The sequence below is a fragment of the Artemia franciscana genome, chromosome 6, assembly GCF_032884065.1.
Source record: "Artemia franciscana chromosome 6, ASM3288406v1, whole genome shotgun sequence".
Taxonomy (NCBI): Eukaryota; Metazoa; Arthropoda; class Branchiopoda; order Anostraca; family Artemiidae; genus Artemia; species Artemia franciscana.
Genome location: NC_088868.1, coordinates 35,773,326 through 35,788,163, shown reverse-complemented (window position 1 = coordinate 35,788,163; position 14,838 = coordinate 35,773,326). Strand labels below are relative to the sequence as shown.

The following is a 14,838-nucleotide window of genomic DNA, read 5'->3' as shown; positions in this document are numbered from 1 at the left end:
CTATTATTAGTACTGCTAATACTACTACTACTACTACTACTACTACTACTACTACTACTATTACAACTACTGCTACTACTACTACTACTACTACTACACTACTGCTAGTAGATCTTCTGAAGCTAAAAAGTATTTCGGTGAAGCCTTTAGGGAATATTGAGGAGGATGTTGAAATAAATCAAAACTATTTATGTCGATTCAGGCTATTAAAAGGGCATAACAGTTATTTCTTAGAAGCTTAGAGTATTAAGTTGAAACTTTCAGTGCACTTTGAAGAGGGTGTTGAACCAACCAAAGGGTATTATATGCATACAACTGTAACTACTTCCACTGCTACTGTTAACGCTACTACTAAGGCTCAGGCTATTTAAGAGAAATTTTCAGGATATGTTTAAGGGGGCGCTAAAATAAAATTGAAACACGCTATGTGTATGCAGGCCGTCAAAAGGGCGTTTCAGCAGTATCTTAAGAAAAAGATCTTTGTTTTGATTAAGAGGCAGTGGGGTTCCACAGTCATTCAGAGTTGTAACTAGTTTTCCATTTTGGATGTTGGATAGGCACTGTTCATTTCAGGGGTGGTAGTCGTTACATACTAAAAAAATGCAAATTTTATAGTATTTCTGGTTTAAACTGACCCATTTCCCCGTATCCCCTGCCCACGCCCGTAATGTAATTTGTCATGACCAGCAGTCCAGTGATATTTATTTTGCTCATATCGTATTTAGCACACAGATTATATCTTCAGCGGATTTGAATATGAATCAAGAATCACATCACTTTTCTTTCGTTACAGTACTTTCTAAATACTGAACTCTAATATCGCAAGGGTATTGTACTCTTTTTATTAAAAAAAAAATATAAATAACAATATAAAACAAACACAGTTTTAAAGTCGTATTGTCGTCAAACATTAGAAGAACATCGGTCGGTTGAAATGGCCACTGAAAATATATAGGAATGTTTAATTGTTGTTGCTTCAAAATGGAAATATCATCAGCTTGTTTTTAAGAGAAAAGTGAACAATTTAGCAGACATTATTATAATAAATTTGGATTATCATATATAAAAATTATCCAAAGTTCAGATACAAAACGATTACAATTAAAAAAAAAGATTTAAGGGGACGGGAATCAATATTAATGGCAGGAAATGAAAAAAGCGACAAGACCAAATTTTAATTTAAAAAATTGCAATTCAGAGACAGTGTTTCAATTATTCTTCAAAGATTGAAGAGAGAATTTTACTTGAGAGGCCGAAACTGTGATACTATAATTACCCGTTTTTTAGGATTTTTTTTCTCTTTTTGGAATAATTTTTATGTTTAAAAATTTAGAAACAAAGAGGGAGAGTGTCTGCCTAATGTCGTGCCTGTTATGTAATCATGAATTGATTATTTTATGTCAATAAGTACTTTACTTTATGTACGTTTTTCTAGTACTAGTATCTCTCTCTCTCTTTAGGTCTCGTTAGGTCTCTTAGGTCTCTTAGGTCTCTTTATCTCTTGAGTCTTCTCTCTCTTTAGGCCTAATATATAGGAGCCTCTTTTTATTTTGAAAAAAAACGAGTTTGAACTTGCAGGTTTACAAGACTATGAAGCATCCATTGGAGTTTTCAAGTACGAATTTACAGCGCGAGTCTCTATTGGTTTTACTAGAATTCGAAGTAAGTGCATAGAGTTGTAGTTTTTGACGTAGTCTTTTAAAAAGCTGATGAAAAGGACAAGCTTTCCAAGAAACATTGGGAAGCATCTGTAGGATTCTAATGTTTTTGCGTGGATGATTCTGTTCTTTTTCAAAAGTTCATTACAAGAATTCCCATTTTAGCCATAATCTTGGAGAATTAGGAAAATAAATTAAAATGCAAGTATTTGATGAAAAAAGAATTAAGCATCAAATTTTACGGGTGTTTTTGATGGGAGGAATGGTTTGGTTTTTACATTATGTGATAGAAATTTAAATAGGTATGAAGAACTTGGGCAGGTTGGTTGGTATGTGTATGGCATATAGAGAAAATTTTCTTTACTTTCCTTATTTAGTTTTTTCAGTTATTGTTGTTATCGTTACTTTTTCAGTGCTTTAAAAAGCTTCCATTTCTAATTTAACGGCCATTGTGTTTCAGGTTTTGTTCTTGAAGAACTGGGACAAAAAGTCAAACTTTAGCGTAAAGATCAGTTGTATTGAGGAAGGGAAATCCTCCCTCATATACAGAATAGTTTCTTTCCGTTTTAACTTTTAATCATTGTCCTTATTTTCTGTTGAAAAACTTGTTCTTTCTTAATTTCTGATCGTTTTCTAAAAATACCAGAAAATACGTTTTTCTTTTAATGTAAATTTGTCCTCCACGAAAACATCCTCCATGGAACGATCCTGCCATATACAATCCCTTCCCCAAAAAATTACCGAGAGCAATTCCATCGTCAGTGAAGATGTCCCCCGGAAAATTTACGGCGGACAATTCCACCTGGGAAATTCTTCTTAGCCTATTTTCATTAAAAAAAAGACTTGTTTTTTATTTAATTTCTTCCCCTCCCCCCGAACCCAGGAAATTTTCTCTTAAGGAAAGCTCTTTCAAGCTCTTCAAGGAAATATCTCCTGCTAAAAAATTTGCCAATGCAGAATTTATCCAACAGAAAATCATCCCCCCACGGAACCCCCCCCCCACAGACAATTCTTACTTTACTGATAATTTCCACTCGGAACATTCCTCCAGAACACCTCCACATGTAAAAATGAGACGCCAAACAGAAAGTAAGACATATAAAAATTATTTCTTACAGGAATAATGCCAAATTCCCTACGTGTAAAATTTCTCCGGGAAAATTGACCCCAAAAATTTCCCTACCTGCATAAAATTCTCCCCGTGGAAAATCCCCCGGATAATGTCTGTGAAATTCACAATAAAACAATGGGTAAATTTCATAACTTACAGCCCCTTCCCCAGGGGCTTTTGGGGGGTCTCAAGTGGCTATCTCAAAAATTTGATCGGATAACTTTGGGGAAAAAAGGACTCGAAAAGGGGATCTAGCTGTTCTCTAATGTTTTGGTCACTTAAAACAGACATTATAAATAAAATTTTCGTTTGAAACAGCCCTCTCTTGATCTTGAACCAATGATTCGATATGGTCACACCAGGGGGGGGGGTAAGCAAAATCTATGATCTTTCTTCGGACGAAAAGTACAAATTCTACCTTTTGGCAGATGGGAACTTAAAACCTCTAAAACCTTAAACCTAAAATAAAAAACCTTAAAACCTAGTGAATTTTATATATTTTCAATTAGCATAAAAAGCCGATGTAATTGGTATATCTATTTTTTTCAAATTCTGTTTTTTTGTTACTATTGGGTGAGTCGCTCCTTATTTGCAGTTGTTTCCCACGAACTGTTTATTGTAGCTTGTGTGTGGAATTCGACGTTAATTCAGTGAAAAGAATCTTGATAAAGTAATTGAAAAAACATTGAACAAAAAAAAGTATTTTCATCAAAGTAACCAGATGCGCAGCCGTAAGCGAGACAACGTGCTGAAGGCAGTATTTTCCGAGGGCAAATGCATAGGCTTGGCTGCAACCTGTAGCACGAAAGAGCTATAGCATGCCAATTTAGGCAATTGTAGCACATTGGGAATTGACTGTGGTGACAACCCTGTGCATAGGAGGTGCAAATTAATTTCGAAATATATGTTGATCTTAAAATTTCATATTATAAAGATCTCAAAAACGTCCAAAATTCAATTTTTCGTTGATGGATTCGTAGGTGTTGGCTGAAAAACTAAAAAATTGCAAAAGATTGAAACTCTTCGTGTAATTTTAAGAAAATTACAAGAAATCGGTTGGTTACAAGGAATGGTTGATTACAAGGAATGGCTTTATGTTTTTTCTGTGAGAATCTTTTATTAATAGAACAGAATTGTAGCTTTTGGCGTGATTTTTGGAATGAATGGTGTGGATTTGAGAAAAGAATATACATAAGCTTTTAATATTTTGGGTGGCACTGAAAATGATTGATAAATTTTACTGTTTCAAATAGCTTATTCTACAAACATAACTATGTTTGCCAGTGTTTTTCAGAAGATGAAAAGCTATTAGAATGCTAGGCAAAAATTATTATAATAAAATATTCTGGTGGAGCTAAACGAAAAAAATATATTTTATAAATTAAAATGACAAACTAATTCATAAATAAATTAAAGTTATAAATTTCAACTTTAATAAATTAAGATTACTAAACTAAACACATTTAAATTTTATATGAAATTTTTCGTTGATAAATTAGACTGTTTCAAATAGCTGATTCCACAAACATATCCATTTAATCCAGTGTTTTTGAGAAGAGGGAAAACCTATTAGAATGCTATGAAAAAGCTACTATAATCAAATATTCTGCTGAAAGCAACCAAATATACTAGGGGTTACGTATTTTCTTAAGATATTTTTTGTGTGTAAAAGTTGCTTTGACTTTAAACATTTACTTTAGACTATTTTTTTTTCATTTAATTTTTTAATAGTTTCTGGTGATAATTGATGACGTGCACAAAACTTTGTGATGACTGATGAATATGACAGTTTATCTTTAATGTTAAATGCATAGCAAATTTGTGGAATGATCTATCGCTACTCACTGAGCCTCCAAAAACCGTCATGCTGTTTTTCGAAGAAGGATACATGCGATCTAACCGATGGAGTCGTAACTTCTAGAAGTCATGTACACCAGGTGGCATGTGCTACACATGTAGAAACTCTGCTAAGCGTGATGGGACTATGCACAGCATCGCAGAGAGTGCTTAACTCTTGACATAATTGGGCCACATGGAACAGAACAGTTTGGCCTGCTTAACACTCTGAGAAATACACCATATTGCGGAAAATCGGTGACTCCTTGGATCCACCACCGAAATATCCTTATTCCAAGAAATCACAAATTTAAATTTTAGCTCAAATTTATTTATTTATACTGATGAATTTTATTATTTTAGCACTGATTAAATTTTAACAAAATAAAAATTTTTAATTTAATTAAAATTTAATCAAAATTTAAATAAGAAATTAAACTATTAAATTTTAGCACTGATTCTCTTCTCTTTTGAGATTGCAGGCAAATTTCGTCAAGATGAGCAATTCTTTACTTTTAATATTTAAGATTTTTACTTTTGGGTCATGGAAAAAATTTATATGAAACAATCATTATATTTCTTAGGCAAAGACCTATTCAATGAAATTTTTCTTCGATGCTGCCTTCAGAATCTTCTCTCGCATGGGGCCGAGGGCAAATGCTTGAAGAAAGGGTTTTGGGTGGGAAGCATCCAAGTTTTGTTTTCGAGTACCGCAAGGTGATATTTTTTTTATAGGTATTTGGTCGGCCAGGGAGGGTGGCAAGTGCCCGGCTGGATATCTATTTCAGATACCCATAACAATACTCCCGTCAATATTGGTCACTAGTGATTTTTGAGTAACAAACTTAGGCGCTACAAACGCCTGGACTGCAATCTTCTTGATTTTGTAAACAGGTCAAACCCTTATTTTACTGTTGTAACTATGGCTTGAGAATACCTCACAGGGGACAGATTTGGCCCCCGGTAAAATGAAAGCTACCTTGCAAGGATAGAATACTGTTCTATATTTGGGAAACCCCTAGATTTGACACCTAACCGGACAATCAAGAGTTAAGCAGGGTTTTCTTATACCCCGTTTATAGGGATCATTTTGATGTACTTTGTTTTAAATAGCACAGGAAAGGCAATGGTAGAGCGCAGAATCAGATGGGGAAGTAAAACTCTCCTAGATTTGAATTATGCTGATAATTCAAGCATCCTAGGTAAAAATTTTAGCAAAATGAATGAACTTTTAGAGGTTTTGCGAGTTCAGGGTGCAAGGATATGTTCAAAAATTTATGTCAAGGAGACTAAGCTACTATGACTAGGAATAAATGAAGGTGAAAAGGTGATGTTGGGCAACGAGAAGATCGATCAATTGGACAGCTTCTCTTACTTTGGTAATATGATTAGTAAAAATGGTGGGTGAAGTGAATATACAAAAAGTCGAATAGTCTAAGCCCAGGATATTTTTCAAAGTTAAAAAAGTTTGGAAGAATATGAAGATAAGTTTGCTAACTAAAACTAGAATATTGGAAGTTACAGTGGGGACAGTGTTCAAGCATGGTTATCAAGCATGTGCGTTCCGTTTAACAGAAGAAGAGTTGCTAGATGTTTTCAAAAGAAATTGCCATCGAATTGTCTTAGGTACCCCAATGACAGACCGTATCTCAAACAGCATCCTGTACGAAAAATGTTGTTCGATCTACTTTCTAGGGCTATAATGAGATAAAGGTGAAATGGTTAGGACACGTTCTGCGGATGGAGGATGACAATTCCCAAAGATTGTCCTTGTCGGCCAACCATCTAGGGCCAAACAAAGAGCGGATCGTCCCCTACTGGAGTGGGAGGATGTCGTAAGGAAATATTTATCAAAAATAGCAACCTTATGAGGGTTTAAAATGGGAGGCTTTGAATAGATTAGGATGGAGGAGGAGCTTGCTTAGCTCTGTTGGCCTCAGGTGGCTTGTTGCTGCAGTGAGTTGTTAGCAGTTGTAGAAGTAAAGATATTTATAATTTTCGCATATATTGGACAAAGAAAACTTTAGGTACTCAACGAAACATCAAGGGCTTAAATTATTCTTCTCATAAGAATACAACCGGAGTCACCTGCCCTTTATTAATACCAGTTCAAGAAAACCTAAATATGTTAGAATAAGGAGGCAGAATTTCGCCCAGCTCGTACCGTATTTTTATAAACAGCCATTTCTCATGGATTTCATTTAGCTCTTTACAAAATAGCAGTACTTTTTTATTCATGGTCCAAATTTTCCCTTGAGTCCTTACCCCTTGTTATTTTTTTTTGGAATCAAAATTGTGGTCACATATTTAATGCATTAAGGTAATGAGATTTGGCCATTTTATGAAAAATTATAAGAGGAATTGATTGTACTTACTGCGGTCTAAAACCACCACCGAAACCTCCAAATTGGTTTCCTGCAAATTGGTTCACAGGGAATCGATTGCCTCCCAGTCCATGTCCGTGGCCCATTCCATGTACTAGTCCATGTCCACCAAAATGCTGTCCTGGAAATCGGCCAGGAAAACTTCCAAAGCGGTTACCGCTGAAACCTCCAGAAAAGGGTGATACTCCTCCCGTCGGAAATCTTCCAAAATTTCCGGTAAGTGGGACAGCGCCACCAAGTGCTGGTGTCCCAGTGTTTACCGTTGCTGCGTTGTTGGTGTTTTGTGTGTTGATATCATTAACTTCTTGCACCTGGAAGTTGATTAGACTGGACCCGGCGTTTTGGGATAAAGCCGTGTCACGTTTTCCATGATGATGTTTCTTATTATGGGTAGAAATTGCGGGAGTGATGGCAGAATGTCGATGAATAGGATGAACAGGAGCATGTTTCTGGTGCAGAGCATGCAAAGGTGCAGGAACATGTTTCTGATGAATTTTATGGGCTGGAGTAGCTACTGGGACAGCAAGGGTGTTGTGAGACAAAGGTTTTACAAAATGTGGCTTTTTGTGCAGAGGATGGGCGTGCGATGGCTTAAAATGAACTGGTTTGGCAGCTGGTGCTGGGATTTTGACTATTGGAACTGTATGCTTTAGATGTTTTGAAGCCGTATTTGTGAAATGGGGTTCAGCACCATGTTTTGTTGCAAGTGATAGCCCCAGCAGGCATACTAATAAGACCTGAAAAGAAAAGTAAATTTATTGATTCAAACTAACCTTTAAAAAAATACCGCTCTATAATAGATTTTGTTAAGGTGTTGAAAAACATACGAAAATAATGTGTGAAATTTCACCTGAAAACATATTCAATGACAACCATAAGCTTTACCTAACCACCTCGAGAATATTATTTATAAAACGTCGCATTGCTCTAGTGAGCCTGAACGTCGTTTTTTTTTTTTTTTTTTTTTTTTGGTCCCTTTGGTCTTTGAATTTATCGTGATCTATTTTTATTTTATATTTGTGTGATTTTAATGGTAACATTGTAGTAATGCGATGATATATCCAAAAAGTAAGGAGGTCTACCGTTAAATTTAGCATATTGAAGAAGCTTACAATAGAGAATTTCAAATTAAAATTCTGAAATAGTCAATCAAATTAAAACTATCAGAAAGCTATCTAGTTAGTACCTAGTTCCAGAGGCTTAAAGACATCCTTAAACACGCTTGCAGTCTATGAAAGCAAACAAATAAATTGTTTGTTTTGGCACTTCATTTGACTGAATTGATACAAATGAGGCTTTTTTAATTTATACTCAATGTTTTATAGTTGCAGACCAGTTACTAGAGGGCGGGAATAGTGAATCGTAATAATGAACAGAAGGAATCGGTTCTAATGAAGAAGAATGAATCGGAAATAGTGAATAGAGGGCGGGGCGGGAATAGGGAATAGGGAATAGTTTGGGAGAGGGGAAATCTGAACAAAAACTATTTTTTTTTAGAGCACACTTAGTGAGAAATCTTTCAGATTAACATGGAGGGAGTGGAAATGTAAGATCTATGCTCTAACTTTCTTATATTACGAATGATTTTCTGGGACTGAGCTTGGTATATGGATACTGTGGTATGAAGCGCTCCCTTTCATTGCAGAATTATTCCATGCTTAACATTAAATTACGCTCATGAGCTTTATGAATACCAGCATAGAATCTTTTTCTCCCCCTTCTCACAAAAAAATTTAAGGGGCGCACCAAGCAGCATCCAGTGAAGGGGAGTTACTGTGTTTGAACCTCCCCCCCCCCTAAAAAAACTATTGTTCAACTCACAAAAAGTAAAAGAATGCATGTAAACGAAAAAGAATAGTTTAAAAAGATTTTGCTGCCCCCTCCCCCCAAAAAAAAATAAAAATCCTGGATGCCGCCTTAGTGAACTATTTCAGAGAGGATTTTCAGTATTAAAGCTTTTTTATACACAAATTAAACTTGTAAATAAACAAAGAAGATTGAGGAGCCCCCCCTATAATTATGATAGACCCGAATCAAACACACCGTGACCATTGTCGACATCGACGATCGAATAGTGGCAAAATATAACTGGGTGAAAATTTTGACAGCTAATCGGCTTAGAATCATCAAAAGGAAATTTATACAGCATCCCAGTCTCAGACCCAATGCTGAATTTCTTTCACTATCCCCAAACATTTCAGGATTTTCGCAAATCTCACCACCTCCTAAAAACAGGTACTAACAAAATTTGACGTTCTTAAACAAACCAAAGTTAACATGAAATACAAATTGTTACTTTTCGTTAACGCTAATTTTGGGGCTACTTTGTAGAACCCAAGTTTCTTTGGAGAAATTCAGAGAAAACTTAGAATATTCGAGAATACTGAAAGAAGTGACATAATGCAACAAGGTGGCACATTCATCTCTAAACACATATGGAATCCATAAGAAATAAACCGATTTATAGACCGTTTATGCAATAAAACTAACAGAAACAGAGCATTATCTAGTTGTGCACCAACTTTAAGGGTATTTTTATGGGAAGAAGGAAGACTGCACTTTTAAGCTCACATTTTAAAACTTTCCATCTGAGGGGTTTCATATAAAAACAAGAGGAGACTAAACCTCTGATCTACCTTTAGCTGGAAGAATATATTTGTAACAATAGTTTACGCTAAAGTTTTTTATTGTTTTAAAAGTAGAATTTTGAGGAAGAATCAAACTTTAGCATAAAGAGTGGGGTGTTGAGGAGGGGACAGTCCCTTTCACATACGAAAAAATGTCTGTTCGTTTTAAGTTTTGATGTCGCTCCTTACTTTCAGTTAAAAAACCTGTTTTGTTTTTATGTAATTTCTGAACGTTTTTGAATTAATGCAGGCGTTGATTTTAGATCACCGTGCATGAATAATTAAAACGAAATTTGCATATTGACTTCACTTTTTGGCTAAATGGCTTTCTCGAAGTTTTGATCGGATGATTTTGAGGAAAAAAGGGGTGGGGTAGGGGTGGGCCTAGTTGCCCTCCAATTTTTCTGGTTACTTAAAAAGGCCACTAGAACTTTTAACTTACTAACGAACGTTTTTATTAGTAAGAAATATACTTAACTTACGAATTAACTTACGAAACGAACTTCTATATTCGTATATTTTTAATAAGTATTGGGGAAGGGGGTTTGTCCCCTTGTAAATACATCGCTCTTTATACTAAAGGTCGAATTTTGTTCCTATTCCTTAAGAATGACCCCTGGACTACAAAGGCCGTTTAATCAAACAGTTCGTGGTAACAAACTGTAGTAAGGAGCGACCCGGCTCAATAGTAACCAAAACTCTAAAAAATTGAATTTTGATATCAATAGCTACATCAAAAGAATCGCATTTCAATGCTGATTTTAAATATATAAGTTTCATCAAGTTTAATCTTACCCATCAAAAGTTACGAGCCTGAGAAAATTTGCATTATTTAAGAAAATAGGGGGAAACACCCCCTAAAAGTCGTAGAATCTTAACGAAAATGACGCCATCAGATTCAGCGTATCAGAGAACCCTACTGTAGAAGTTTCAAGCTCCTATCTACAAAAATGTGAAATTTTGTATTTTTTGCCAGAAGACAAATCACGGGTGCGTGTTTATTTGTTTGTTGTTTTTTTTTTTTCTTTTTCCCAGGGGTCATCGTATCGACCAAGTGGTCCTAGAATGTCGCAAGAGGGCTCATTCTAACGGAAATGAAAAGTTCTAGTGCCCTTTTTAAGTGAACAAAAAAATTGGAGGGCATCTAGGCCCCCTCCCACGCTCAATTTTTTCCCAACGTCAAGAGATCAAAATTTTGAGATAGCCATTTTGTTCAGCATAGTCGAAAACCATAATAACTATGTCTTTGGGGATGAGTTACTCCCCCACAATCCTTGGGGGAGGGGTTGCAAGTTACAAACTTTGACCAGTGTTTACATATAGTAATGGTTATTGGGAAGTGCACAGACGTTTTCGGGGGGATTTTATTTTCTTTGGGGGTGGGGATGAGGGGATGGGGCTATATTGGAGGATCTTTCCTTGGAGGAATTTGTCATAGGGGAAGAAAAATTCAAAGAAAAAGGGCGCAGGATTTTCTAGCATTACTATAAGAAAACAATGAAAATAAACATGAAAACGTTTTTTCAAATGAAAGGAAGGAGTAGCATTGAAACTTAAAACGAACAGAGATTATTACGCATATGAGGGGTTCTAAAAATACTTTAGCATAAAGAGCGAGGTATTTAGGAGGAGATACATACCTTGCTCTTTATGCTAAAGTATTTTTAGTAATTTCAACTATTTATTCTACGGCCTTTCTGATTCAGGGGTCATTCTTAAAGAATTGGGACAAAATTTACGATTTAGTGTAAAGAGCGAGGTATTAACGAGGGTACAAACCCCCTCGTATACATAATAAAAATATAAGATTATGAAAGTTTGTTACGTAAGTTAATTCTTAAGTTACGTAGAATTTTTACTAATAAAAACGTTCGTTAAAAATTAAAAGTTCTAGTTGCCTTTTTCAGTAACCGAAAAATTGGAGGGCAACTAGGCCTCCTTCTCCACCCCTTATTTCTCAAAATCGTCTGATCAAAACTAAGAGAAAGCCATTTAGCCAAAAAAAGAATTAATATACAAATTTCATTTTAATAATTTATGTGCGGAGAGCCAAAACCAAACATGCATTAATTCAAAAACGTTCAGAAATTAAATAAAAAAAACTAATTTTTTTAGCTGAATGTAAGAAGCGACATTGAAACTTAAAACGAACAGAAATTACTCCGTATATGAAATGGGTTGTCCCCTCCGCAATCCCTCGCTCTTTACGCTAAAGTTTGACTCTTTGCCACAATTCTACTTTTTAAAACAATCAAAAGCTTTAGCGTCAAGAGCAAGGGATTGCGGAGGGGACAACCCATTTTATATACGGAGTAATTTCTGTTCGTTTTAAGTTTTAATGTCGCTTCTTACATTCAGCTAAAAAAATTAGTTTTTTTTATTTAATTAGAATAAATAGCTCTTTTGAAATGACTAAAAATACTTCAGCGTAAAGAGCGAGGTATTGAGGAGGGGACGAACCCCCTCATACACCTAATGATTTCTGTTTGTTTTAAGTTTTAATGTTGCTCCTTATTTTCTGTTGAAAAAACTTTTTGAATTAATGAAGGTTTAATTTTGGCTCACCGTACAGAAAAATTAAAACCAAAGTTGCATACTAATTTTACTTTTTCGGCTAAATGGCTTTCTCAAAGATTCGGTCGGACGATTTTGAGAAAAAGGGGGTGTGAGGGGGCCTAGTTGTCCCTCTGAGTTTTGGCTTACTTAAAAATGCCACTGACTTTTAATTTTATTTACGAACGTTTTTACTAGTAATAAATATACTTAACTTATAAATTAATTTATGTAACGAACTTCTATATTCGTATATTTTTAATACGTATATGAGGGGGTTTGCTCCCTCGTCAATGCCTTGCTCTTTACACTAAAGTTCGAATTTTGCTCCAATTCTTTAAGAATGACCCTTGAACCCCAAAGGCCATTTAATTAGAATAAATATCTCTTTTGAAATTAACAAAAATACTTTAGCGTAAAGAGCAAGATATTCATGAGGTGACGAACCCCCTTATATATGTAATAATTTCTGTTCGTTTTAGGTTTTAATGTTGCTCCTTACTTTCAATTGAAAAAACTTAATTTTATTTAATTCCTCATTGTTTTTTTAAATAATGCTGGAAAATGCAGCGCCCCTTTCATGGAAATTTTCTTGCCCCATAATAAATTCCTCCATGTAAAGATCCTCTTACGTAACCCCCGAAACCCCCACTCCCACCACCAGCAAAAATACCCCCTGAAAACGTCATTACACTTCGTCAATAACCAATACCATATGTAAATACTGTTCATAACTTGCAGCCCTTCCCCTGGGGAACTGTGGCGCATTGAGCCGCCCTCAAAGACATATTTATTTGGTTTTCAACTATGTTCAACAAAATGCTATCCCAAAATTTTGATCCGGTAAAAAACTAAGCGTGGTAGGGGGCCTAGTTGCACTCCAATGTTTTGGTCACTTAAAAAGGGAGACTCAGAACTTTTGATTTCCGGTAGAATAAACCCTCTTGCGACATTCTAGGGACACTGGGTCAATACAATCCCCCTGTTTAAAAAAAAAAAAATAAATAAAGAAGCACACATCCGTTATCTTTCTTCTGACAAAAAAAAATGCAAAATTCCACATTTTTGCAGATTTTGGGGGCAAGATCCTCTCTCATCTACAGAATAACTGATGCTAGTATAATGTCGCTCTTTACTTTTATTTGTTAAAAGATGATGTTTTTTTATTTAGTTACCATCAGGAGTCAACCGTTTTTCTAACATTTGAAACGAGAACAAATCAATCCGATAAAAACAAACCATTAGATACTTTTCTTTCAGATCTATTAGAAGATGGTGTGCGCTAAATCAGGGTAAATGTATTTGTTGCCTAGAAAAAGTCCTAAGGTCAATTTGTCTTTTAATTGCTTAATATTTTCTTCAAACTGCCCCTTTTTGATTGGAAAATCAGATTTTAGTGCACTGTTGTCAATAGTAAAACTTCAAAATAATTTGACTTATGAGTGTCTATCTGTTCCGTTTTCTTTCTCTATATCAGACAGTCTATATGAAGTTTTGATCAAGTTCAAATTTGTGTTTGTACTTTTTCTTCTATAGATGGTCACGGTCCTATAAATAGCACAAGTTTTCACTTACCAAATTTACAGAATTCATAATTGCTGTTAACTTGCTAAGTTTGCTACTCACTCTGTAAGATTGTTAGGATCAGGGGTAGGTTTTGTACTTTTGCCGGGCAGCAATTTAGTTTAATAACCCTTGCTAATTCAGGACACGTATATAGATCAGCAGTACCAAGTTAAATAGGATAAAATAAGGAAAAACCATAAAGTAGCTGTTATGTTTACGTAAACTGGATTAAAAACACATGTATTTTATATCAGGTGTATGTTGCCGTCATATAAACGTTGTCTAATAACTGAAAGAAATAGTAAATTATAAGAAATACTAAATAATAAATGGCTAAAATAGCTAAATGGTGAAATCGTAGAAACATCAATAGTATAAACTATATAATAAATGGTTTAACATATTATAGTACAATGATTGCATAATTTATAACAACTGTATAGATTTCCAGGCATAGTGTTTTACTTATCAAACAGTTCGTGGTAACGAACTGTAGTAAGGAGCGACCCGGCTCAATAGTAACCAAAACTCTAAAAAATTGAAATTTAATATCAATAGCTGCATCAAAAGAATCGCATTTTAACGCTGATTTTAAATATATAAGTTTCATCAAGTTTAGTCTTACCCATCAAAAGTTACGAGCCTGAGAAAATTTGCCTTATTTAAGAAAATAGGGGGAAACACCCCCTAAAAGTCGTAGGATCTAACGAAAATGACACCATCAGATTCAGCGTATCAGAGAACCCTACTGTAGAAGTTTCAAGCTCCTATCTACAAAAATGTGGAATTTTGTATTTTTTGCCAGAAGACAAATCACGGGTGCGTGTTTATCTATATTAGGTACAGACTTTTTTGCCTCCTGGGTTTATTTATGGCTTAAAACAACAATTTTCTGTAATTTTTCTGGGGCAGCTTCAAAATTATAAAGTTTTTTGAACAGTATCGGCTTTTCTTCAGTTTTACCATGTTGAACCGTGAAACTAAATTTGAAAAATTATTTCTTCAAATTTGATAACACTCTTTTTCTGAAAACTTCAAACATAAACAATCTTTTGATTTCCAAACGCAACCACACATTAAAGGGAGAGCCGGAATCATACCTT

At 34.9% G+C, this 14,838-nt stretch overlaps 1 protein-coding gene across 2 annotated transcripts in view; it reads right to left on the bottom strand.

The window, feature by feature from the left end:
• Positions 1-819: 819 nt before the first annotated feature.
• LOC136028361 (uncharacterized) overlaps positions 820-14,838 on the bottom strand; it is a 31,965-nt gene continuing 17,946 nt past the window's right edge. Inside the window, exons 1-3 of one of the 2 annotated variants that reach the window (XM_065706149.1) lie at positions 13,745-13,839; positions 6,981-7,726; positions 820-941 (exon numbers count right to left, since the gene is read on the bottom strand). In XM_065706149.1, coding sequence (XP_065562221.1) covers positions 911-941; positions 6,981-7,726; positions 13,745-13,762 — 795 coding nt within the window. In that variant the 5' untranslated portion in view covers positions 13,763-13,839 and the 3' untranslated portion in view covers positions 820-910. Of the gene's footprint in view, positions 942-6,980; positions 7,727-13,744; positions 13,840-14,838 lie in introns of those variants that run through there. The other variant, XM_065706150.1, reaches the window with a different exon arrangement.